This window comes from Phaethon aethereus, assembly GCF_964289735.1.
Source record: "Phaethon aethereus genome assembly, chromosome: 1".
NCBI lineage: Eukaryota > Metazoa > Chordata > Aves > Phaethontiformes > Phaethontidae > Phaethon > Phaethon aethereus.
Window position 1 is genome coordinate 118,643,384 of NC_138575.1, and position 26,652 is coordinate 118,670,035.

General features: G+C 44.8%; 1 protein-coding gene across 2 annotated transcripts in view; it reads right to left on the reverse strand.

The window, feature by feature from the left end:
- Positions 1-3,429: 3,429 nt before the first annotated feature.
- RUNX1 (RUNX family transcription factor 1) overlaps positions 3,430-26,652 on the reverse strand; it is a gene marked incomplete at its 5' end in the record, with an annotated part of 171,073 nt that continues 147,850 nt past the window's right edge. For both annotated transcript variants that reach the window (XM_082004458.1, XM_082004457.1), the window contains 2 exons: positions 3,430-5,199; positions 8,957-9,118. In XM_082004458.1, coding sequence (XP_081860584.1) covers positions 4,706-5,199; positions 8,957-9,118 — 656 coding nt within the window. In that variant the 3' untranslated portion in view covers positions 3,430-4,705. The remainder of the gene's footprint in view (positions 5,200-8,956; positions 9,119-26,652) is intronic.

The window sequence follows — 26,652 nt, forward strand, 5'->3', positions numbered from 1 at the left end:
CCCTGCCAATCAAAAACAAAAAAGCAAACTTCCAGAACCTGGTAGTTTCCCCTTCTGGAGATGTTCAGCATGACAGTGTCAAGGGAAAATGTGACTGTTCCAGGATGCTGCAGCATCTGTTTTGTAAACATAGCCAGTAAATGCTGAATGAATACACTCTGATGCCATTCTGATAGGAGTGCGTCTCCCGCTGCGTCCTCCCCTCAGACTTACTATACGGCCACCTCAGACTGAAAGTTTAGTTTTTGTTTTAAGGAAAGTTGTGACTGTCAAACCCAGAATACTGCAAATAACCCATAGATTTTTTGCACAGTCATTTCTCCCCTACCACAAAAAAGTGAAGAGTGTTGAATAGAGACCATGCTATAACTGTTTACAAAAGTGAATAAAATGTAGTTAATCTTGAAGCCTAAAATAACTAATTTGGAAGGAAATAAGTCTCACTACAGTATTTAAGCAAACACAAAGTTAAGTTCATTAAAAACACAGAGAAATGAAAAAAATGCGGAGTAATTACAAGCGCTAAATATTTTGCTATGAAGCTTTTGAAATCTATTTACATACATAAATACAAGTAACTCTGTTGATGCAACCCTTCTAGGACAAGGAGAAAAATGCCAAGTGATCGGTACTGACCAAGCAAGGTTATCAAAAATAAAATACGAAAATGTAACGATGCATGAAAACAAGCAAGTGTTTTGCTCAAATAGAAAAATGATCCACTTCTCCTGAATCTTCAAATATATCAATGTAAAAGGTCACCCAGAAGCAGTAATGAATGTTTCAAGAGTGCAGGCAATTTGGAACACTCTGACAAAGACTGTGGGCCATTTGCAGGAAAGGGTTTTTCTCCTTTCCAGCAGATAATTTGGCATAATTCTACAAATCAAATCCTTCGTAGCAGGGATGGACTCTGCATTCACCTCCCCCTTGCACTAAAGCACCTGTACATCATCCTGGAAGTGTATCAGGAACTCTTGCAATGAGCATAAATGTCTTTTGAGAGCAAAGCAATGGGCCTTAGAGCAAATGAGAGCCGGGCCCTATATTTACTTCAAAGTTGTTTGATACGGCCTCGTCTGGACAACGAGTTGTGTCTTGTGAAAGGAACACACAAGCTGATAGTAAGGACTGCCATTAACTGTATTTCAGTAGGGGAAGGTATCTAAGGCACTCCGCTGACTGCGACTTGCGAACAGAAGCACAATAATTCTTTTTCATTCCATTCAGCTACCAGGATGATAAAACTATATAAATATATATATTATATATATAAAAATATATACTTATATACTATAATTTGGAGACATGTGAATGGGAGAAATGTTTTATCCAAATGTCCTCCTGCTGCCTGCTAAGTGCTCTTAGTATATGACATGAGAACATTTTTACAGCCTTGAAGACCTTTGCTGTCCTTAGTGGGACAGAGGATGGCTACAAAAATATAGATTTGAGTAAACTGTGGTTTCTTATAAGCACTTGTGAATACACTGAAACCCATAGTGATTAAACAGACTAATTGCAAAGGATAATGAACTCTAGCTTTTCCTCTGTAAAGAGGGTGCTGCTTTGTGCTGTCCTTAACATACACAGAGAAGTTAGACTCAAAAGTTTAGCTGCTGGCAGTTATCACACGTGAGACACTGGGAAATCCCAGGTTTTTGTTACATGTCAGTAAAGACACAGGGTAAGTAAGTGTGGTGGCCAGTTCTGCAGTTGCTCATCCTGTTCATACCAGGGAGCTTAAAGTTAAACTTCACCTTTAGGACAAGTGTAAAGAAAGCAGGTTTGTAGACATAAGAAATGTTCAATGTTAGGTCTAATCTCCAGGCTGAGAGATGCCAACTCCCTGTTCTTGTAAATCCCTGATCTTTTAGTTTCAAAAGTGCGTAGTACAAACTAGGGGCTGAAAGGGGCAAAGGGCTTTAGCAGAAAGCAGTCTGCAGCAACAGACAGGCCTGGGAGTCTAGTAGCCACATCAGCCTCACTTCTGCCACTGGGCTGAAGTCACCCGGCCACGGCAACCCAGCGGCGAGGCATCTGGCTCCTCTGAGGTCCTCTCCCTCACTTCTGGGTTCGCACTCACAGTACTATGCACTTGGGTGGTCCAGTCACAAGGCAGATGTGAGAGCTGCAGTAAATGATGGTTTTTAGTGCACAGCGACAGAGAATGTGTAAGATGGATTCTGCAACAGAGCTACTCTTTAGTGATGAAGGACTTTTTTTTAGGCTACTGAAGAGGTGAGATTCCAACTAAGTAAATATCACAACAGGCAGGGTCTCTGTATTTTCGTATTCAGCAAAGTCTCCATGCTTCCAAAATATATCTTTAACAGTTCTGATATAATTTTGATGTTTTCTGCCTTTTTTGCTCAGAGCAAACTCTAGAAAATGATAAAGAATATCATGCTAAATGAAAAGCACAAGGCCATGTGTGTGTTTTAACAAAACCATTTTGAATGTTTGCTGAGATCTCTTGAAACACTCCTTATTTTCTGCACAACAATGACCTTATTGACAATGTAAATTCTTCAATTTGTAACTTTTCAATACCAAAGTGCTACTGCATCCTACTTAAACAAAGAAGTAAAATCATATAAAAAAAAAGAAAACTTGAAAAACAAATGGTTTTAAATAAGTCCAGCTGTTTTGCTGCCTGCAGCCAAGGATCTTTTTAATTTGAATCCTTTTATTTTTTTTTAAACATCAAACACTGATCTGAAGTCCTGCTTTCAAATACTCTCTGAGTTGACCTGCAATTGTTTCACTCATTTAAGAGGTACATTAAATAATAATCAGCTAATTTGGAACGCACACGTGTCAACATTAGCAGTTTGTAATTAGTGAGTAGTACAACAACTGCATTCAGACCAAACCCTCAAATAAAATAGTGCCATAAACTTTACAGTGACATCTGATATGTTTATGCTGTGACGATGGGCAATGATGACGACTCTGTATTAACATGCTGTTATATAAGCCTTGCATATTTGCTACAGAACAGAATATTTTGTGCACCAATTTTAAATACTCTTCCTCTTCCCTCAGAAGATGCTGATGGAGGAACCGTTAAGGCCCCTTCTTTGCTAGCCTGCTTTCCAGATGAGCTTGACAACCCTGTTCAGTCTGAGTTATTTTGTGATGCACAAACTGATCTATTTTCCAGCGCACTGGAACGTGGCTTTTGTACTGAACAGAAATCTTGGCTCCTCTGAGCCAGGAGCAAATCTCACACCGATTCCACTGGAGCCAGGACTTCACCCTTGCCATGCTAACTGAGTGTTGGCTTTCACTTTTGAAAGACTAAGAGGCCTCCACCGGCACTGTTAGGAAGCCCATGCAAGCTCGTGAGCAGAATGGGGGCCATATGGGGTTGTATTTAGTTAGGGAATATTGAGTCTGCCTCATAAAATATGTACACCCTAATTACTGATCCTGAGGGTCACCACTGGTGACGAAGAGTGAGGAAGGAGTAGGGAGAGATGACTCCACTGGGTGGGAAGGCACAGAAATTTGCAGGGATATTGGTGTCTAAATAATTTCAGTGGGAGTTTGGCACTTAAATGCCTTTGAGGATCTGAGACCAGTTAGCTGAGTAAAATGAGAGTAAGATAATTGTAAACAATATTTCTAGGTAATTAGGAGGTCATTTTACCCATCGTTATTCCAGACTTTTTCAATGTGATAAATTTGACTGTGGCTGCTACCAAAAAAGGCAATTGCTGATCTTTTCTAATATAGGCATATTTAAATAATAATAGTATCAACAAATAAGAAAAGTCTAAATATCAAGCATAAATATCAATGAACTCATCAAAGTAGTACAGTAGTTGAAAATGACCCAAGGCTGTAGCCGTTGTATTAAAAAAAAAAAAGTCCAAGAGAAAAAAGTTAAATTAACTCATTGGAAAAGGGGCTGATTCTTTCAGTTGACAAAGCAAGAAAGAAGCAAGCATGATTAAAACCAAAAAAAGAGTAAAATCTTCTTTTTTGCAATTTATAAGGTGCCAAGAAAAATAAAACAAATTAGATGCAAAGCAGGATGAGCTGCATCCTAAAAAAAAAACCCAACCAAAAACAACAAACCCAAAACAAAACAAAAAAACCCCAGCAATAAAAAATTTCCATATTCTTTGGAATATACAACATGGTTTAAAAAAAAAAAAGAAAGAGCGAAGTTCAACATATAAAACCTCTCATTCACAGCATTGCTAAAACAGAAGCGTTCACAGTTTCCCTCTGGGAATCTTCCTATACTTCCTTACAGTTAATACGTCCATAAGATGCAGTAAACTCACTAGGATTTTTTTTCAGGTTTTAAGTCTTGAAAACAGAAGTGAACCGAAACTCTCTTTAGGGCTGTGGAGACCTTCAAGCCCAGGCATGTTAGAAAGCCACAGGCCTGGAAACAGGCTGGGTACTTTTCTACCCACCCCTGCTACCTCCGGACCACCAACTCGGGCGTCCTCCTTTCCAGAAGCTCAGCCTCCCGCGAGGGACGCTTTGCTGGAGCGACATCGCTTCGCCAGGGGCTGGCTAATACGGGCCACCGCTCCTGGGAGTGCTGGCTTCTGGAGGGTTTCCTTCTCAAAGTGATGTATGAACATGGCAGGGCCCATAAGCAAGAGAGGTGTTTATGGGATACCTACGGGCACTGGGAAATGGAAAGCACGTTAGTCCTGGCCCATAACCACTTAAAATTTATTCAGTATGGTCGCCACACTGCTTCCTCTAGCCTCGCTGTGGTCGCCATGTTAGTGGGGGAGTTGCTGTGGCTCCCCTCTGCCTCGACCACATCGCTTTGGTTGGGGAGGTTGGGGTTGAGGAGCGTCGATCCCGTGGAGGCGTTGGTGCAGGGCGGGTGGATGCGTGGGGGGGACCGGTCTCCCCCCGAGATCATGGAGAACTGATAGGAGCCAGCGGAGGTTCCATAGTAGAGGTGGTAGGAGGGCGAGCTGGTCTGGAAGGGGCTGCCCTGGGCCTGTGACGAGCCAGGGTAGGGAGGTGGGAGGTAAGTGTGGTATCTCGTGGCTGTGGACATGGCAGACATACCAATTCCTATCCCTGAACTGACGGGCGTTGGCGTGTAGGTGAACGCTCCCGGGTAGTGCATCCGAGGATCGGAGATGGAGGGAAGCGCAGAGAAGGAGCGGTCAATTCCCACCCGGGGATCACTGAATGCAGTCAAGTCAGAAGCACCTGGGTGGTGGGGAAGGGAGACAGAGAACTGTTGAGCTGGCAGAACGGAGGTTCACCTGTTCAAGGCAATAACCAACATCCAAACTCTGGTCTATGGTTAACCAAAGTGGCCAGAACGGAGCTATCCCTCACCTGCTTTTTAATGCAGTAGTTGTAATGCTTGTAGATCTGGATGTTTTGGATTAATTTCAGTAAAGCAGCAATTAAAGAGGAGTGCCAGGCTCTCGCCCTGTTTTGTACATGTATGTGTTTGCTTTTAGAGACCTTACACCACATGCAATTATTTACACTTCCAGAATGTCCTCATCCTCAATGGGTGGGAGGGAAGAGGGACACAGATCTCAAGCTCCTTACCCAGCGTCACTTGACTCACCAGGGACACCAACGGGACCTAAATATAAATTGCATAGTCACCCCCATTCTGCATAGTCTCTCCTTGCACCCAGTTTTATTTGCCAATTCAAATGGGAAGCTCTGTGGGGTGGAGAGATCGTCCTTCGGGTACACGAATATGCACAGGTGGGGTTTACGCACACAGGCTCAGCCCAGCTCTTGGCACTTAGGAGCACAGTTCCCCGTTGACTCTCAACACTACGAAAGTCAAGATAAATCAGGGTCACTTAAGGTCTTTGTATCTGCGTCCTCATATAATGTCTACATAATTGTTACTAACTTTGGAAAATCTTGGCTCTAATGACTATGTTAAAAAGGACAACAATAGTACTGCCTTTTTAAAGCAGATGATATATTTGGGGCTTGGCCTTTTTTCTTCCTTTCATGTGTGCTAGAAGCCTTTCTCATCCTGCTAAGTGAAATGTTTTATAGGACAGTCAAATTCTGCTCCGCTTTGTCTGACATCAGTGGAAGTATGCCCGGTCCCACCGTCTCCTTCCCCTCGTGTGCCGGGATTAAACAAGCAGAGCTGATAATGGCCTCTTTAGGAAGGATCTTCATCATGACTCAGGTTAATGGAAGGTGTCAGTCCCTAGAGTTGGCAGCTATGCATGATTAAAATAACAACTATAATAATTAAGAAAAAATCTTTCCAGAAGACAACTTCTTCTGTCAGACAAGGCGTGGAGTCTGCAGAAGAGGAGCCATGTGCTGAAGGAAATGCTCATGAGAAGAAACAGAGAGAAAACAAAGCTCTTGGCTCCGACCGGATTTAAAGCTAGAGCAGACACACTCCAGCGCCAAGTTCTGAAAGCTTGTCAATGACACAGCCAGCACACTTTGATGAATTTCTATAAATTTCTTAGAAAAGCTCTGACGCACGCTATATGCTTCCTTTTTGAGTTTGCCTTCCATTTTTTTCTGGAAGATTAATGGGATCCCTGAACAGATCTCATTCCCCTAGATCCCTCACCTTCAGAGTTAGCATGGCAAGATTATACTATGCTATGGAATGGCAGGAGCTTCAGAGTAGCTAAGGTTGAAGATGGCATCTGACAATCTGCCAAATTTTAAACAATACTTCCACACCTCATTCCTGAGAAAGAAACTGAGCTTCTTGAAACTGCCTGGACACATCACTTATCATCTGAGGGTTTCTTCTGCCCAGTTTGGCAAAAAGCAGAATAATGAAACTTAATGTCAAGGTGTTTCAAGTATGTGCCATATCCTTGCTTTTTCTTTTGAGGCACCGTGTCTTTAGATGGTAGGGCCTAAAAATCCCCTCACATTTGCTCTTTGTTCTGACAAGGAGAAATTTCTTCGGTAGACGGCAAGTGTGTGTGGCAGTAGTGGGACTGGAGAGAAAATACTGTGAAAGATTTTTCTGGTAATACTGAATGACATTTAATATAGCAGTAACGTTTCGGAAGCATCATAAAAAACACTTAAGATGTGTAGAGATGAGCCTCCATGTACCAAATTAAGCTCTTCCAGATTTCTTCACAAATCATGGAGAAACTGTGCCAGCCCCAAGGTAAATCACTTTGACCATGGGCACAAAAAGCACACCCAGGCCCTAGTGCTGGTGCTCTACCTCCATGCTCACCACCAAAGAAACACGGTGTGCAGTTACTCCATGCATACGTGGACATCTTCTGTTAGGGGGCAGCCACCACGGAAGCGTTTGGTGCTCCTGCTGCACACAGCACAGTAAGGGCCTTGGTACACAATGAGGACATTGGGGCGCTACGGCAATGCAAAGAATATTGCGTTTCAATATTGAGTGCATTCACTTATTTGAGTGCGACCTCAGCTGCACTCCTGAGGATAGCAACAACGACGCAACACCTCTGCGCGGTGATGAGGTCAGTGCTCAGGCTTTCATTACGGTGCGAATAAGGTGAATTGTGCATATGCTCTGTATTTCTCCTTCTCTGGGATTGGAAGAGATTTTCCTCTCAATGACGAATGCTTAGTTTGTGTGCAAGTTGAAGGATAAAGGGTTTCACCTCAGTGTGGCACACTGGTAAAGATAAAATTTCATTAACATCTCCGTTTAATCTGATTCATGTACCTATAGGTACAAGTACACATGCTTGTGTACACATATATACATATATATACACATGCTTTTCAAACCTGTATATGGTTTGAAAATCAAAATAGCTGGTAAATATTACTTTAAAACAATTATGTCAGGAAAAATGACTTTTCTAAGTAAAAAAAATTATTAAATAATTTGTTTGATTTTAAATTTTCTGGTTGCTGTGGAGATCTTTTTTTCACCCTCCATTTTCTCTGTTTCTGCATTTTTCCAGTGGAAAGGAGTGCAAAGGGAGGGAAACACAGGGGAGAAAGTAAAAAGGAGTATTTCCATTTTAAAAGAATAGCGTGTCAATGAAAAATGAGAATTTTTATAAGCTTTTTTAAAACAAGAAATGTCTTTTTTCTTTTTTTCTTCTGAAAGTTTTCCCGTGTTTTCAGGTAGCTCTAAGATGTCATTAGCGCCCAGACCTAACAAATAATTTACTTTTGGTGGTCGTCTTTCCTGTGACTCTTTCAAAGCAGGCTCTATGTGACAACAATAGGACAGGCTGGAGCACGTTCAAGTGATTCTCTCTGATCTTAGAAGCAGCCCTGAGTATTCAAATGAGAGCAATATGTGCCGCCAAAGAAGATATTTTTGAAAAAGCCGTGTGCAAATTTGAATTATATGGCGCTCATTCATTTTAAGAAAATTCCTGCCATTGAACAGACACATATTGGTTCAATATGTGTGGGTTAGAGTCAGCAGATGGTCAGCTGAACATGGTGGAAACCAGGGGGGTAGCTTTCACTTCCGTGCTATATTTTTATGTTGGCTTGTAAAGCGCTGCAGTACAATTTGACAGAGATGTAACAAGACAATCCAGTGCAACACTTAAAATGTCAAACCCCACCATCCTGCAGCCAGTGTGTCCACCCATAACCTGCTGCGTTCTGGTCTGAATTTAGAGCAAGGGAAGGAAACAGAATTGAAATATCTGTGGCATTCACTTCTTGGCAGATACGACAGCTCTTCAGCACTCCAAACTATTTTTATAGTTCCATACATCTTCAAAGTGCTGCTTTCTCCTCTTTTTTTTTTTTTTTGTTTCCTTTTTTGACAATGAGATGTTGGGCCCCAAACCATGTTTCTTTACTCTTTGCACAAATCCCAGCAAAGCGTCGGGGAAGGCTTGCTGCAGAGGGCCCGCCATAGGCTTCACTGCGACTGCAGAAAAGCTGCGGCAGCGCCCTTGGACATTGCAACCGCTTTGCGTTGGAGTCGGCCGCGAGGCTTTGGTGAGGCCTGGTGCGGGGGGACTAACTTTTAGGTACTTACTTGACAGCCGGCTTGAAAGCTCTGCGGTGAGGGAGGTCATGCCGCTAGCCCGGCCGGGTGATATCGGCGTGGCGGGGTGCACGGAGGGGGTGGCGATGGAGCCCAGGTACTGGTAGGACTGGTCGTAGGACCATGGCGGAGACGGCTGTACTTGCCTTGTGTCTGCAATGAAAAAGAGACCTATAGGCTGTTTTGAATGATAAAACTTTGCAATCGAATATGTGAACCAAACCATATGGTGGAAATAGAAACTTAAATGCCAAGATAATTACATTTCAGTTCCATAATCCCCTTTGTCAAGAGACCTTCAGATGAATTGCTTTCTAAAATATTACTTGTGCATCTGTGAGTTTTGATCGGTTGATTTTTACTTGTGAAGCTTTTTCATATTTCACATTGATGGCGGGCAGGGAAAACCGGCCAGGGAAAAGCAGATTAAGCTTTCCCAGGTGAAAGACTATTAATTGCTGAGATGCATTAGTATTTCGGACTGCATATTCGCAGCCCTTTTAGCCAAAAAGACAAGTCTTGCATAGCACCACCGAGACAAAAATACTGATCTGTGAGTGTTTCTGTGCACGAGCCAGAGATGGAGAGTGAAACCAGTGTCCTCCAGAAGGCAGACTCCTAAGTCCATGAATAGGACTGAGGATTTCGACTTCCTCAATCTTTTGAAAATCCCGGGCTTAATGAAATGAACAGGTATTTATTTTGTACATCTATTTTGTATATGCTGAAGTACAGAAATACGATTCAGAGTGATGGGTGCAACTACTAGCAGTCGCTGAACTTCAGAAACAGAAAGCATTACACAAATTCTGTGACACTGCTAAGCTGAAAATGCAGACAACCGACGAGGGCAGGCTTTCTGTAGAAACTGCGGCTTCTTGGAAGCAAAATCTCAAAATGCACAGATGCATAAAACGTTTACGGAAAAACACTAACCCATTATTTTCTAGCCAGATGACTAGCTCGGCTGATGTTTGAAATCAGAGATGCACGGCAGGGAGTTTGTCCAAACCAGTTGCACCAATGCAAAAACAAGTCTTTTCTGCTAATTTCATCTTTGCATATGAAGCTGACATTTTTGAGTCTATAGAAATGTCTAATTTTTGTATAAATCAAAGTGAGAAAGATTCCTACCCCCCCCCTTACCTACCCAGAATTTTTTTTACTATTTTTAGTAAAATCTTTTCTATTTTCTTCAGGTCTAAGAGCATTCTCCTGCAGCTTCATCTAGCTAATTGCCTTTTTGAAAAACGCAAATGTTGGATGAGCTGCATTGAGATAAAACTGATATCAGCATGGAAGGGAAGTTTCCCAAGTCTGAGATGAAGGACTTTGATCTTCCATCAGAAAGCCCATCTGGAAATTATTATTTTGTTGTGCTTTATGGAGATGAGTTTTACATTTTGTTTGTTTCATCTGTTTAGAAGGGAAGATTTACAGAAAACTCCAAGCTTTTAAAAAATAGCTAGTGAAGTCACTTGCCGAATAAACTAAAGTCTTGTAAAGATTTTTCTGCTGAGTAACATATTCAAATTCAGATATTTTTAATATTTTTTTTTTCAGACAGACTTGCTTAAAAATAAATTCAGTTGACTCATGCTATTTTAAAAGTAACATCCAATTGGATTAAATGGACTTTAGTAGAAACAAACAAAAAGACATAGGCACAAAGCCTGTCTTATTTTGAATTACAACATCATCTCATTGCTAATGTATGGTCAGTGCTTATTAAAGATGACAGGGAGACAGATGAGGGAATTTGGTCTCCAGAGGCGACATTAGGATAAATACCACAAAGCATCGGCGGAGCAAGCGGTGTAATGGTACAACACTGTGTGTTTCTGTTCTAAAATGGGGTTAATTAAATCATTACTCCCTTATTTCAGCACGCAGTCCCATTGATTTCAGTGCAGCAATGTGGCTGAGGACTAGAATCATGATACGTGCGCTGGAGGGATCCCAGCCTAGGGGTGGAAACTCCCTTGGCTTCTCCTCCTGCCTGGGAAGCCCTCGCTGCGCCCTGCCGAGGCTGACGCCCCTCTGTCACCTCTCTCTGCAGAGAAGAGGGGAAAAGCCTGTCTTCAGAGTGATCTGGATGTGTGTGAAGGGGGTGCTGCCACCCATCCTTGTTTTTCAGGCTGGAAGGAGAGAACATGCTGTCCGTTTTCTCCTGTTACAAACTGTCATTGCGTGCTGGGGCAGCTCTGTCTGCCACTTTTCTCCTGTTTCTTACATTGCTGGATCTTCAGGACAAGAGACATGGTTTTGCCCTGTACGTTGTCCAGCACACATGGGATCCTGGTGCATAAAAGAGCCCCAAGTACAATAAACACGTGAACAACAGTAGAAGATGCAGAAAAAGCCGCAGCAGCCACTGCAGCAGCAGAAGCAGCAGCAAGACCTTGTCATGGATTTACTAAACACCGACAAGACTAAATTGAAATGGTTTCTTTCTTTTAGTGCTACTCGAATTAGCTTTATGCTGTCCTGACTAGAAACCAGATAATGGACCAAGTACGTGTCTAGTAACATCCAGAAAGAGACTAGCAAGGTGTCTGACCTGCCTCATCCATTTGCTGTTATTACTGACCTCTCGGGTACTTGAAACGGTGACAGACAGGCCAAGAGACCCTCATTATTAATCTCCTCATCCCATTAAGTCTTTCTTAAGTGAAAGTTCAAACTACCAATCAATTTTCCCTCTTGGTACCTGTATTCCCAGTCCCTGCTTTTGCTCTTAAAGATTGGCTTTTTGACATCAGACTGGTTAACAAGTTGCAATCTATTCAGTGATGTTAATACAGCGCATTATAGTATATACACATATTAAAGCAGGTTGTGCTGACTAACCCCAGGCATCACCTTTGCAGTTTTTTAATAACAAGTGGAGAAAGCTATCCCTGTAATAGCATTTTTATGGCACCGTTTCAGTATCAGGGGGCAGAATCAGCTCCCAGTAAAGGCAAGTTCTGCATTTCCAGCAGCTTCAGTAGGATCTGGAGTAGAGGCCTCAAATAACATTTTATTTGTGTGATATCTGCTTTTCTTCAGCTTTCAGGTTACCCGAAATTAAACTGGAATAGGTTCAACATTTGCCACAGGACTAGGCTACACGAAAAGGCAACAAGCTCTTTCCGAATCCATCTCTTTTCCGCTTTCACAATAAAGAGGTGGACATCTCAGAAGTTAGTAGTTTGGCATGGGGAGCTGAATGTGTAGCTTTGTGTGGCTAAAGTGAATTTGGTGAAAATATGCTGCAAATAAATGGGAGCTGCTTCCCAGCCCAGAATATCTGTGAAGAGATTTGCAGGGAGAGCTACTTCAACAAAGGGAAATAACAGGGCTTTGGGCCCGCGCAGTTTTAAAGCCAAACAGGATTCCAAAATCATTTAAAAGCAGATCAAAATAGCACAAAACCAAGGAAGTTGCTCCAGTTTGGTGATCTGTGCCCAATCCTCCCGGTATTTCTCCCATTAGCAAGTACTTTCCATTTCTGCTTTTTATGGTGTGAGAAAATGTATTTAAAACATGAAAACAGTTATTAATTGCAATAAAAGACTCCAGGGCGAGAATTATGGTGCAATAATTCACACCTTGCTGTGTAGTCACGAGCTCTCGGCCTCTAGCCTCATGCCTAACAAGCTATTAAGCTGAAAGTATTGAACCAGCTTTCATGCCTCGTCACGTTTTATTGCCACGAAAAAGTTGCGTTCGGCTCGTTTTAAAAAGTTGTAATTAAGCTGTACAAATGTTGCATAACGTTTAATAGTTTGATGAAACAAGCTTTGGTTAGACAGTCGGGGGGGGGGGGGGAAGAAGGAAAAAAGCCGGGCTCCCCCTTTCATGGTGCTCCCTCCGGCCCCAGTATTTAGCGTTTTACCAGCCATTTTCGCCGCGGGAGATTAAAGGCCGCACCCGAGGGCGGCGGGGGGCGGGGGTCGCCCCCGCGGCCGGGCGCTGCCGGGGCAGCGGGGGTATCGGTAGGTGGCAGCGGAGACCTTGCAGAAGGCGGCCGGTGCCGGCGGCAGCCCCGCGGCGACCGGCTCCGCAGCCCTGCTCCCCGCCTCGCAGCCCGGCTCCGCAGCCCCCCGCAGCCCGGTCCCGAGCCCGGCCCCGCAGCGCCCCGCAGCCCTGCCCGGAGCCCTGCCCGGAGCCCCCGGCCCCGAGGCCGGCGGGGCGGGCAGCGGCCAGCGGGCCTTCCGGGCCCGGTGTGAAATAACCAGCTCGAGCGTGAACGTCCCCGGAGCCGCCACAGCCCTTGGCACCACCTTCGCGAAACCTACGGGTCGGTGCCGCCCGGGACGCCGCCGGCGCTAACTGCAGCCCCGCTCTGCACAGGCGCTGCGCAGAGCTCGCGTCTCCCTCGGGGGCAGCTCCGGGCCCGGTGGGTGTCTGAGGGCACGGGTGCGCGGGAGAGGTGTATACGCCCTGACCCAAAGATACCCTTGCTCAGCAGAACCCGAATGGCTTAAGCAGGGCAAACAAACACCTGGAATTGTCCTAGTGTGACACAGGGCATATTTTGGCTTCCAAAGTTGTTACTGATAGTCAAGGACAAAAAGGGAAGGACTCCCTTCGCGCTCAGAGCACAGGACGAATGGGTCAAGACCTCAGTCAAAACCACAGCGTATCTCCTGAGCTCGCACAGAACATCCCTTTGTCTGTAAAACTGATCCCGAACATACAGGACGTAGAAATTGCTGGGACGTAATAAACGTGAAGTCCTGGGATGCTATTTCTTTGTGATTCTTTTTCAGAGGGGGCAACGAGCATTGAAATGTAAAACAACACCCCGCTCTCCCTCCAAAAGAAAACACTGATGGTGTCAGGCGCTCAGAAGGTATAAAACAGCAAGTTGCAATGGGGCTGCAGTGATTCATAGGACCAGCTCAGGATGTTGCTTGAGGTGATAGCAAAAATGTCTATCACCTCATCATTTCTATATAACAAATATCACAATCCATATCAGGCTGCCTAAAAGAAAGCTGCCACTAGATTTTATATTCTGATCAGAAGGTAATTCGTTTTAACCATGTTTCAAAGTTTTAAGCTTCGAATTCAAATCAGATAACGGGTCCCATTGTACCTATAAGCTGAAAGGAAAAGTGCTTATGTGGATGCACGTGGCGTGCGCCGGGCTGCATCCCGCGTACCTCTGAATCTGTTTTATGCCCTTGGAGCGCAGAGAGAGACAGTTCTCCCTGTGTCATTGCAGGTCAGACATTGCTGCCTGCTCCTAGCCAAGAGGCGCTGTGTAGCCAAATCTTGGTATGATACAGCATGTTCCTGGAAGCTTCAGAAAGGAGCAGCAGGATGTGAGTCAGTAGGCCGTGGAGCGAGGCAGGATGGTGGCGGAGCCGGCAGCAGCCCGGGAGGGAGCAGGTATGCCTTTGACTCAGCCAGGCTGCCCGCCTTTGCACCTTCCCCTTCCGGCTGGGCTGCACTTGCACATGAGCTGCCTGTGCCTCCTCTCAGGGGAGATACAAGAGTCAACCCCCAGTACCAAGCAGCTAATTAGCTACTATCTGTGCTGGCGAAAATCCCCCCATCCTTGGCTTAGCGAGACGAAGGTGAGTTGCGAAATAGCCGTTGCTGTTGCCAGAATTTTTTTCTCAAGTTGCAAAAATTTCTGTCAGTCATACGCAACAAACCCCGAAAATCACATAGCATCGAGCTTTGCAATTCCTCCACCATCCTGGCAAGCACTTTAAAGGCAGCAACTGGCAGAAGACGTGGGGTGAATGAAAGCTGGGATTAGTTTACTGGTGTCAAACTCGGAGGCAGGCAAGGAGAGAGTCGGATCCTTAACTGCTTTGAAAGGCTTTTCTGAGTCTGGGATTTATCTGTGTGTCTGTCCCCACCCCCCAGCCTGGTCTGATTTGCTAATCTTTCCAAAGGGAAACAGTTTTTATAGTGTGACTTTCCCTTCCCTTGAGTGTAAGGCAGGAATGGTCTTGATTAGACTTGTTCATTCAGAGAGGTGTCTTGCTTAATAGAGGAAACGGACTATGAGCACAGAAATACTCTGTGTAGTCTGGTCCTCAGGAGAAAGATGCCGCCTGCCTCAAAACTTCAATTCACTCCTTCCTCTTTCCCCCCATCTCTTGCCAACATCTCTTACATGCCTGTCTCTGCCTCTTTCTTCCTGCGTGCTTTCTCTCATTCCTTCCTCCCTGGGCCCAGCAGCTTCAGGTGAAGGTGTGAGAAGCACAAGGGACGGTGAAATGGTCCTGCACGAGTCTGACCTCGTCTCCCTCTGAAGCAAGGCATCTGAAATGACTCAGTCTCCCTCCCTCACTCGGGACCCAGCAAATCCTCAGCCTAATGCAGCACCATGAAAAGGTGTGTCATCTCCCAGCAGCTGAAAGAATTAGTCAGTAGCTTAAATAAGGGGGACTTTCCAAAGGACAAGTTCATCACTGGCAGCGGCAGAGGCAGTGGCAGCAGCCGCACAAGGCTGGTATTCTCATACCTCTCAGCGTTGGAATATGAGGAGCTGGAAAATTACAGAGCAAACTGTAAAATTCCACCAGCAGCTACTTCACCCCGCAGGGTGGTTTCCCTCCGTGTGCCAGGCTGTGGAAACCACTGTCACACCACAGGGCCACCTCCCAGAGCAACAGCTGGGAGACCTGCAGCTTTCAGAGAGGTGGGGGCCAGCTCTGATTTGCCCCCAGGGAAAGTTTTTCAAAGCCTTCTGATTTCTACTGGAGATTTATAGGAGATGAGCATTTGCTCCTCTCCACGGCCTTGAGAAGCCCCTTTTAGATTGCTAACAGGTGACAGGACTTATTCTGGTTGAGAACGACAGTGACAGATATGTTGCATGTCTGGAAATTTTTAAGTTGGGCTGGTGCAGGGGGAGAATCACCCAAATCCCCAGCGATCTCTGGAAGAGAGGTCTTTGGCAGTGACCTCCTGCCTCAGTGTTTGCTTTCATTTTATTTCAATATTACTGTGCTTTTGTGGAGTATTGCAAAGGCTAGAGAAGTTCTAGAACCATTTTAGCCTCTAAAAAAACTCCTGTGGGAAATGAGAATTAAGGTTTTTCTCCACACTGAGGCATCACACTCTTGTGAATAAAGAAGAAAAATATCAGCCTCAAGCAGAAACCTTTCAAAAAGCAGCTGCTGAGGCTGTTCTAGCTGCAGTGCCTAGAGTTGATGCAGAACTTCCCAAAGCATGCTAAGTGCTGCACGGACATACAGGAGGGTACCAGCCCCTGGGAAAGATCGAGTGTGTAGTAAAGATGACCATGGAAAACCACAGACAAAGAGTGGTGTGTTTAGGTGCTGGGGTGCAGAGCACCATTTCTACTGTTCATTCAGTACTTTGCATTCAGTTTCTGGGCATCATCTCCCTTCGACTCATCTTCTGTGTTAGCTCATTTCTTTTCAGCGCTGCACTAGAAAGGGTCTTGAGGACGAAAATGATGCAAATCTGCCAGAGCCTCTGAGGATATCAGTCCTCCAGTGCTGAATGAAGTGAAAGACTGGAAGTCTTATGTGAAGATTTTTTACTAGCTTTTCTCTAGAAGCGAAGAGGGAAAACCAAATGAGCGCATCCTAATGGTTTGTTTTAATTTCCTTCACTCTCTTCTTGTCCATGTCAAGAAAGTCAGTGCTCCAATGATAGTAAGATACCTGGAGATGATACCAAAGGCAGCAGGAGAAAGCACCTGTTCTAGCTGGGTGTATTGTGGGGACAGAAGGAGGTGTGTGTTCCTTCAAGTTTAAAGCTGCCTGAAAGAGCTGCCTAGACTGCTTATACCTAGCAGAATGGTATATGCACAATGTGCCATAAGGAAACAAGTAGCATTTTAGTAATGGCACCTGCTGTCCCCTATAAAACCGCTCAGGTCTCATTGCTAACTCAGTGCCAGAATCAGGAAGTGCAGAGAACTCCAAACACCGAACTGTGAAAACTCTGATTTCTCAATCAACGTATGTGCTGCCTAGCAGGTTAGTACATAAGCTGCTCAAATGAAGTATAAACCACCTCTCCTCCTGAGTAAGCACACTCCTTCTGGGCTGGCGTCACTGCTGCTTTGAAGAACGTGATGGCTTTATGGGCAAACTGCAAAGTCTCTGGGTGCCAGTGACATGCAGAAGTTGGAAAGCTGAGTTTTGCAAATTAAGGATGCATTGTTCTTTGTCTTCGGAGGTATGAGTCACCCTGCAGAGCTGCAGTTATTTGTTCAAGAGGGAGACTCCATTCCACCACCCGTCCTCCTCTTCCCTCCCTCCCCGCATCAGCAAAGAATGAAGTAAAAGAATTCAACCTTGACCTTCCACTCTTCTGGCTCCCCTGGAGGAGACACGCCGCCAGACTCGATGCCGCTGCAGTCTTCTCCCCTATCTCTGAGCACACTGCTAGAGCACGGGCTGGAACAGCGAGGGCAGTGGGGACAGATACCACGCGGACGGCGGCGGTGAGCAGACCTCACCCTTCGGCCCGCTATGCCCAGCCTGGGAGGTTGCGCGATGCGGAGAGCCCCGTGGCACAGGCAGAAGGACGCCGGTATAAGCACGTCCACGCCGGGCGCGTGGGCATATACATGTGCACGCGCGCATACGCCTGTCTACTCGCTGCATGGCACCGCGCTTTCCTCTAGCTTCAGAGGCGGCAAGGGAGAGAGCAGGTTGTTGCGCTGCTGCCGGGAGGGCGTGTGATCTGCGGTGACCTGCACAGGGAGTAGGGGATGGGACATATTGGGGGAGTTACTGCTCATTTATATCCGTCTTGGTAAATCCACACCTAAAAATCACACGTCTCTCAGTCTGGAGGGGAATCGCATGGGGACTGTGGCAGCTTCCCCTGACCTGCTGCCACAGACCGTATGACAGACCCCGCTGGACAGCAGAGCACCCCTGTGCCTGTCCCACCTCTCCTCTCCCAAGCTTCTGCCTTCTGCTGCTCTAGGTCCCAGCTACTGCTCTCCTCTTTGCCTTTCCCTGAACCGCTCTAGCTATGTGAATGCCTCCCAGCTAATTAATTTCTTGATCCTCACGCTGCCTCCTGAGGAAGGGTATTTTTGCAATCCTCATTTCAGCAGACGGAGAACAGATGCGCGCAGAAAGCAAAGCTCCGGTTCAGCAGAGCACTCCGGGCACAGAGCTCAGCGCTTGGCTGAGTCAGAGCACATGCGAATTACCTGATGTCACCCCAGCAGGGAAGGTTCACCTGTAAAAACAGCTTGGGGGAGACGCTTCCGCTTTGTCCTAGTTAGTTCACATCTTGAAAACAGTCTACCTGAAGCGTAGGGCTCAGGTGGGGTACAACGTTCGCTGAGAAGCAGGTCAATTGGCCCATCTCGCTACTTTGCTGCTGGTGAGAGCAGCTGCTTTCAGCCTGCCTTGGGCAGGTATATCATGCCCTGGAAACACAGACTCAGAACTAGGGTGCTAATTGTGTACAAAGTGTAATGCTGTCTCCTGGTGCCCTGGCTCTTGGGCGAGGATTCATCCTACTTCAGAGATCTACAGTGTAGGTGTCTACCTCTGAGCTACTTGTCTAGACTCTAGACTTTATTGCCAACAGGGTAAAACAGACACTTGTGGGGTGCAAGTCCTTTCGTCCTAAGGGAGACATCTAAGCCAAGCCAAGCAGGTGAATCACACCCGATGAACAGCTGTTTCTCTCCGCGGCCCCAAAGATACCAGATGACTGTGTCAGAAGGAGACACACAAAACACAGATGTCTAAAGTTAGATGAAATGAATCCTAGCTTGGTTACACCTCCAAAGTTCTTTTTTCATGGAGTGGAGCAAAACAAAAGGAAGTGGCGACATATCTCCTGGGCAAGGACCTGGAAGTCACATTGAGTCACTATTTGCAGACATAGAATTACCTGCACCTTCCTCTCTAGGGTGATACCCTCCGTGCCTGGGGGCTGATCCTGACTCTGGTCCTGGTACGGGATTACTGATACCCTGGTACCCAGCCCCAGCGCCATTGCCTTAGCTGGACTCTGCCTTAGGATGTTCAAAAAGGCAGTCATGGGTTTGTGTCACAGTGAAACATTTCCTAGCTTTGTGTCTACATTTCAAGACAATTAAATATGAGGCTGAAAGTTCCTTGGGTGGATTACTCCCACTGGAAAACCAGTGCCATGAAAAAAGGAGCAGAGTTGAATGGGGAAGTCTCTGCAGTCCACTGGAAGACATGGTGATAAAGCAATGTCTACAGTGTGGCCTCAGGTATCTTACAGGTTGCTCCTGATGATGTGAAGTAATTACTCCATATTAAAGTACTTTAGCCTACAGATAAAAAAAAGTCCTCATCAGTCTCATCTTTTACACTTTCAGTGCTCCCTCCTCTTTTTCAACATGAAGAAAAAACTTACTCTCTTACAGCTTACAGTCATTTTATCCACCACAAAACACTGACCTTGATGTGAACTAATTAGGATTGCAATAGATTATTAATACAAGTTGGTAAGGTGGAGTTTGTCAGTATAAAAGAGGTCTTTGAAGATAACATCCATTTACACTTTCATGATCTCGTCCCAAGTGCTCAGAAGAAAGCCTATAAACTAATAAAGTAGAATTCAGCCAGGGGCACTGTGCACACACAGCAGAGCATCACCCTCCAAACTCTTATTCAGGATGGCAAATGGTACCTGCTTGGATTCTTTTAAATTCCAACACAAACCAGGATTCAAACAACTTCTGGTAATAAGCAGATCTCTGATGATCTAAAGACACACACTGGTTCATTTTATTGACTTAGAGAAAGTAAGTGACATATCAAATGCAACCCTCATACTTTAACAACTGAGGTCACCTTGAGAAAAGTGATACTGAGCCCCGCAGTATGAAACCTCTCTCCAGAGTGCAGCTTTGGTTTACAAGGTGAAGTAAGGTCTTCTTCATGTGAACATATATTTGTAAAGTCAGTTTGACTTAGAACGATGCACAGATTATTTTTTAAAAGTGGGTAACTAAGAAACTGGTGCTCATTATTATAGTACTAAACCAAAATGGATTTGTTGAAAACTCTATTAAATGAACTTCTCCTCTAAACTGTCAAGCTGGTTTTGAGGAGATCTGCAAAACTGAAGTGGAAAATGAGTCAAGCCCAGAAGTATGTGCTGAAAGCCCCAACTCACTGGGTTGTCAGGGGCATTCAGTCCAGAAATACATTTAAAATACTGTTTAAGAAATGCTTTGCTTCCTTTACAAAATCCCTTGGCACTTGCTGTGTAGCCGAGGAATGCAGCATCCTGCCGTGCTGCGGCCATCACCAATTCCACCCGACCTATGGCACCGGCAGGTCACAGCAGGACGTCTCCCCTGATTTGCCCCGGAATCAGAGAGGCTGGAGGAGTGCAGCCAGAGGAAGAAGGATTAAAAGGAAGGTAAAGACTCATCTCCTTGTTCAACCCTTCTCCGCAGTTGTGGGAGCAGGAGTACTCAAGACGTGCACTAGGTCCAGCTCAGCTTGTGTGTTCGCTCTGCTGGACATATTTAAATGTTACACTGGTGGATTTCAGAGCAAGCTAGACCTAAATCTGAAGGGCAAAAGATACAGGTGGCACAAGCTTTGAAGTTAAAAGTGCTTCTCTCTTTAGTGCTACTGAAGATCCCAAGCAGAAGCTCAGTAAATCAACATACACAGAAGCTCTTGCAGGGCTGAAGCCCCTCGGCAGTCCTTCCAAAGCACGGTGCCAGAAATGAGTCCCCTGAACAAGCAGGCGCGGGGCTTTGAACGTGCAGGGCTCAGCCAGCAAGGCCCTGGGCACGCACTCCCCGTCAGGGTGGCTGGGGAGGGGTCTGCCCCTAACAGGGAGGATGCGCTTGTGCCACCCGTCAGGGCGGCGATTCCTGGAGGAGACGCGGGGGGAGCCTGCTGATGCCCCAACTCCCGCTGGCCTCCCTGGAGCAATTCCTCCTGGAGGAATTCCTGCAGGGGACCCGGGACAGCCAGGCTGCTTGGAAACGTGCGCTGCAGCCCCAAATTTTGTGTACCTACGTCCCAATCATAATTTCTGGTTTGTGTGCAGGTAGGTGCTACCAGAATGGGTGGAGTAAGGAATAACAGTGTTGAAGGAAAGTTGTAATCCAGTATAGAAAAGAAGTGTCAACACATGTCAAACGTTGCAAAATGTCCCAGTGTGGAAGAAATAAAGTAATTCCCAGTATTAACCAACAAACAGCTGTTGTGTTGCCAGACTGAGGAAGATTTCTTTTCGGAATTGAAAAATGTGTGATATTTTATACAAATAACAGTTTTGTTTCACTTTCTGTATCAAACATCTTAAAAATTAACCTTTAATATACTGAACACTTCTGAACGGCTTGAAAAGTCTAGCTTGCTATAACCTCTTTTCAAATGACACCCTGTGACTAGCCTGTCTGCTCAGAAATATCATGTAAAATTATTGTTCTCTGTTAGCAGTTAGGAACTTACGAAACCCTGACACATCAAAAACTTTTTAGAAACTTAGCTAAACACAACTAAACTCCGCTGAATGTGCTGAACTGAGCAGTTTTGGACAACTGTGGCATGGAGAGTAAGATCACAAGTCATCATTATAAGCAGATGGAGCTTTCTCCCATTTAAGAAACTCTCTCAAAGCTAAACATAATCACGGTATGTAAGCAAATATTAAAGAATTATTTAAGTAACATTAAGACCAAACAAAGGCATTTACATTTAATGTAAAAATCCAATGCAATGGCAAGAAACAAGGTTATTGTAGGTTATATATTGTTGACTTGGTCAGGGAAAAAAAACCTTCAGAAATTGCCCTAATTTAAATATTTTTTATATCTACATTTTCACAATTTAAGAAATTGGCAAAATTTTGAAACAATTGCTTTAAATTCCACCAGAAATTCTATATTTGCTGCTTTTGTTTTGCAGTTGTTGACACTTTGGGACTGCCAAAGAAACAAAACAAAAAACCCCTTCATTTATTTGTGCAGCTCTTTAATCTGTTTAAATTAATGTGCTGTATTACTCATTTTTTCCCCAACGTGATCCTAAAATGATCACTTAGCTGCGTTCACATTAGCCTCTCCTGCCAGTGAATTAAATATGAAATGGTTTATTCCCCCGTCCTCCAGCAGCTCTTCCCCCATCCTCACATGCTCATTTAACCAGTCTGAACTTACAGATAAGCTGATGATGAGACACTAGAAGGCAAAAACAGACAATTACCTAGGCAAATGTTTGAAGGATTTGGGCCCTGCGGCAAAAATGCTGTTTACTGAAGACTGAAAGCACCATTTCTACTTAGCGCAAGCCAGTGTGTCTGAACTCAGCAGTTCTGGATAGTGGCCACCAGTGGACTCAGAGCAAGGTTTATAGGTGCAAGATAACATCACGCTCCCGTCTGCATTTCATCACCGCAGGGCCTTTTTCTGTATTCTTAAAGAAAGGCATGCAAGTACCAACAGAAGTATACTTTACCATCTGTCTTTATATTCACTCATTACACAGTTAATCATTTATTTTTATGCTGAAGACCACCCTGACAAGGCACAAGGGCAGATCCTCAGCGGGCCTGGTTAGTAGAGCAAGGCCAACTCACAGTGGCTGAAGAGCTGTCTTTTGGTCTAATTCTGCACTTTTCAAAACTCACTGGACACAAGCAGGGTAGCATTGCCTCACGCTCTCCTCTTTACTTTCCTACTGGCCTCCTTGAAAGATGTTTTGGGGCAAAGAACAGAGACTGCCGGAAGAGTCAGGGTGAGGAGGAACAAGAACACAACGCTGTGTTGCATTTTCACGCCGCTCCTCCCTCCCAGCCCTTCATCTGCCCGCTCCCATCTGCACAGCCCCAGCGACGCAACCAGTGACAGCGCTGGGAAAAATGGAGGACATCAGACTAGAAAACGTAGAAAAAGGACGTGGGAAAGCTGCTGAGCTGCACCAACCGGTACCTGGACCCAGCCGCTAACAGCACCACGGCAGTTCTGCTGACTCAGGAGCCCAGCTAGCCTTTGCTGATACACGGCAAGCAGGTTTGTGGGAGAGTCTGGAAGGCCACTCTGCATTTTCAGGCTATTTCAGCATATAGAGCAAACTCTCACTCCAAGGAAATGCTCTGCCACATGCCTCCTCTCTGAGCTGGTGAAAAATTCCCGTTAACGTAGTAAATGGAAAAAAAACCGTCATGGGACAGCTCTGCAGCCCCTGCCTCCCTCCGCCACCCACTCTCAGAGGGAAGAGCGCAACAGAAAGAGCAGGGAAAGGCTCTAATTTAGGACCAGAAGTAACATCTGACCAGACAGAGCTAGAAAACAAATCTGACTTCATTTTGACACAACACTTTGAAAGAAATAGCCAACGTTACAGTTTCCAGAGGATAGACATCTAAGACATCTGTGCAACAGAACTGGAGGAGGAAGAGTAGATGAAGGAACACCACGAGGGCAACGATGGACAACCAAGACAAAGATCAGACTGCTACCTTCAACTTGGGAGTGAATGGTGTCTGGAGCTGGGCTGATCCCCCGTCCAGGCTGAGCTGCTTCAGTGCCAGGAAGCAGAGGATCTCAGACACACTGGCAACTGAGCCCAGCACCTTTCACAACCCCTGAGATCTCAAGAAATGGCCCCAAAATGCTAGGTAAATGGCACAGGTGCTAGGCATACTGATAAGAAGCTATTAATGGCCCTAACCCAGCTGGAGGTAAATTTTCCAGAAAGAGTATGACAAACTAGGTGCCTATCTCCCATGCTTAATCCACCAGGCATGGTCCTATAGGGTGTCTTTGGAGTCACATTAAACTGTCAGGATTAAGCTATACTTTCCATAATCACTCCACTGGCTTTGTTTTGTAAATATATTTTCTCATAAAGAAAAGAGGGGCCTGCTGCATCAAGGCATGGGGAACGTGTCTTGTGCGGAGACAGCTTTTCCTCAGTCCTCCCTTTATTTTTTTTTTCCTTCTTCAAATGTGAAAAATAAGTTGTATGACAGCCTTTGGTGGAGATGTGTGCAACAAGGCCTTCATTGTCTCAGACAGGTGTGAGATTGGGATTGATTCAGTGCCAACAACCCCAGTGTATCAGAGCCAGCTCTGTGAGCTGAAAACATACACCAACCATCCAGTAATACCACTGCAGCCAGCCAGAGACTCAACAATTTAAGGCTTAACACACACAACATAAATCAGATGAGGATGTACCAGCCAACCGTCAGCTTCTTGGGCAGATGCCTGCAGACCGTCTGTGCAGATCAGACCTTGCCTGTTTCAGTTATTGGAAACTTTTTTTTTTTTTCATATAAAGATGAGAGTCTGGGTGGAGCAGCTAGCTCAGACACATTTACATTTGCCCTATCTTGCCCCAACAGCCCTCCTTTGCTTGCTGTTTGGAGGCAGTCCTTCTTGTAAAGTCACTTTATTCCAAGTGCAGGAGGGAAGGAATTACATCTTGGGGAAATGTTTAATGTACAAATACAAAAATCACATGGACACGCACTCAGTATGCACCACCCTCGTGAAACAAAACCGTTCCCTTCCATGGGAGTTTAGCAGGCTCTGAACATGATCAAACAAGCACAAGAATTAGCACAGCTGTTTTTCTTTTCTTTTCTCTTTCTTTCTTTCTTTCTTTCTTTCTTTCTTTCTTTCTTTCTTTCTTTCTTTCTTTCTTTCTTTCTTTCTTTCTTTCTTTCTTTCTTTTCTTCTTTCTTTCTTTCTTTCTTTCTTTCTTTCTTTCTTTCTTTCTTTCTTTCTTTCTTTCTTCCTTCTTTCCCTTCTTTCCTTCCTTCTTTCCTTCTTTCCTTCTTTCCTTCTTTCCTTCTTTCCTTCTTTCCTTCTTTCCTTCTTTCCTTCTTTCCTTCTTTCCTTCTTTCCTTCTTTCTTTCCTTCTTTCCTTCTTTCTTTCCTTCTTTCCTTCCTTCTTTCCTTCCTTCTTTCCTTCCTTCTTTCCTTCCTTCTTTCCTTCCTTCTTTCCTTCTTTCCTTCTTTCCTTCTTTCCTTCTTTCCTTCCTTCTTTCCTTCCTTCTTTCCTTCCTTCTTTCCTTCTTTCCTTCTTTCTTTCCTTCTTTCTTTCCTTCTTTCTTTCCTTCTTTCTTTCCTTCTTTCCTTCTTTCTTTCCTTCTTTCCTTCTTTCCTTCTTTCCTTCTTTCTTTCTTTCCTTCTTTTCCTTCTTTTCCTTCTTTTCCTTCTTTTCCTTCTTTTCCTTCCTTCTTTCCTTCTTTCCTTCCCTCTTTCTTTTCTTTCTTTTCTTTCTTTTCTTCCTTTCTTCCTTTCTTCCTTTCTTTCTTCCTTTCTTTCTTCCTTTCTTTTCTTTTCTTTCTTTTCTTTCTTTCTTTTTCTCCTTTCCTTTCCTTTCCTTTCCTTTCCTTTCCTTTCCTTTCCTTTCCTTTCCTTTCCTTTCCTTTCCTTTCCTTTCCTTTCCTTTCCTTTCCTTTCCTTTCCTTTCCTTTCCTTTCCTTTCCTTTCCTTTCCTTTCCTTTCCTTTCCTTTCCTTTCCTTTCCTTTCCTTTCCTTTCCTTTCCTTTCCTTTCCTTTCCTTTCCTTTCCTTTCCTTTCCTTTCCTTTCCTTTCCTTTTTTTTCTTTCTTTCCCATGAATATGTTTCCTTCACTTTTCCAGGAAAACCTGTTTCCACAGTCTCTCCTCTCTGCCTTTACTTCTCTCACCTGCTTCAACCTCATCCCTGCTGTACGTCTGGCCGCATCAGTCACCCCGGTGAGGGCAAGAGTGGGCAGTGCCGGTGGCCTCCCGCTCCTCCCCCAGGCTCTGGCACGTGCAGGGAGAGATCCTGCGTGGCACCCCACCACCCCAGGCTCAGTCACCCGTGGGTGACCCACAGGCACGCTAGTAATGGCCAGGCCCTCCACTGTGCCCGAGGCACCTGGCGAGCCCCGCTCCGCCTGGTTTTTTCCTACGCCCCGGCAGGTCGGTTTTAGCTGCCCTTGATCCCAGGGGCAAGCCCTTCTCCCTTCTCCCAGCTCTGTGCTTAAAAGCTGAAGGAAGCTGAAAGAGCTTTTCAGAACAGTATTTGCAGAGGAGGGGTGAAAATGACAACACACTGGCGATCCGTTTGTATCTAGGTGAGTGTTGGCAAATCTTAGTTTACACTCACTTGAAACGTCTCCCTCCTTTTTGTGTGGTTCCTTTTCAAGTTAACACAAGTGTTCACTTTCATAATGTATGGCAGAGCAGAACTGTTTTCTGGTGGATACTTTCCCCCATGAACTAATTAATACTGAGTTTGAATTTGCAAATGGTTTTGCATGTAAAATTGCTCATATATAGGTCTCAAGGATATCAAAGAGACTATTCTTTTGAGCAGTTATTCACATGCTTTACAGAAGAATGAGTATCATCATTTGGACTTGGGATTTTTAAAATTAAATATATTTCAGTAACCTTATGCAATGAGAATTGACATCATCATAACTGCTACACTTGCTCAGCTAGCTGTAAATCATCATTAGACTAATAAAACAAAACATCGCTTCTGACAAAATGTTGTCTTTCCTAGGAGTCCAAAGGACATAGTAGGTTCGGCAACTACTCTGAATACTGAAAACTTATCGATGAATAAAGCAGTGAATATATAACTTGTTGCTATGCAAAGGATTTTTGGTTTCATTGGTTTTTGTTGGCAATGATCACCTGAATTTCATCTAAACCTAAACTGGAAACCCAAACTGGCCAAGTCAAATCCAAAAGCTCTGATAATTGCAGTTATTGAAAAACACAGAGGATGCAAACTACAA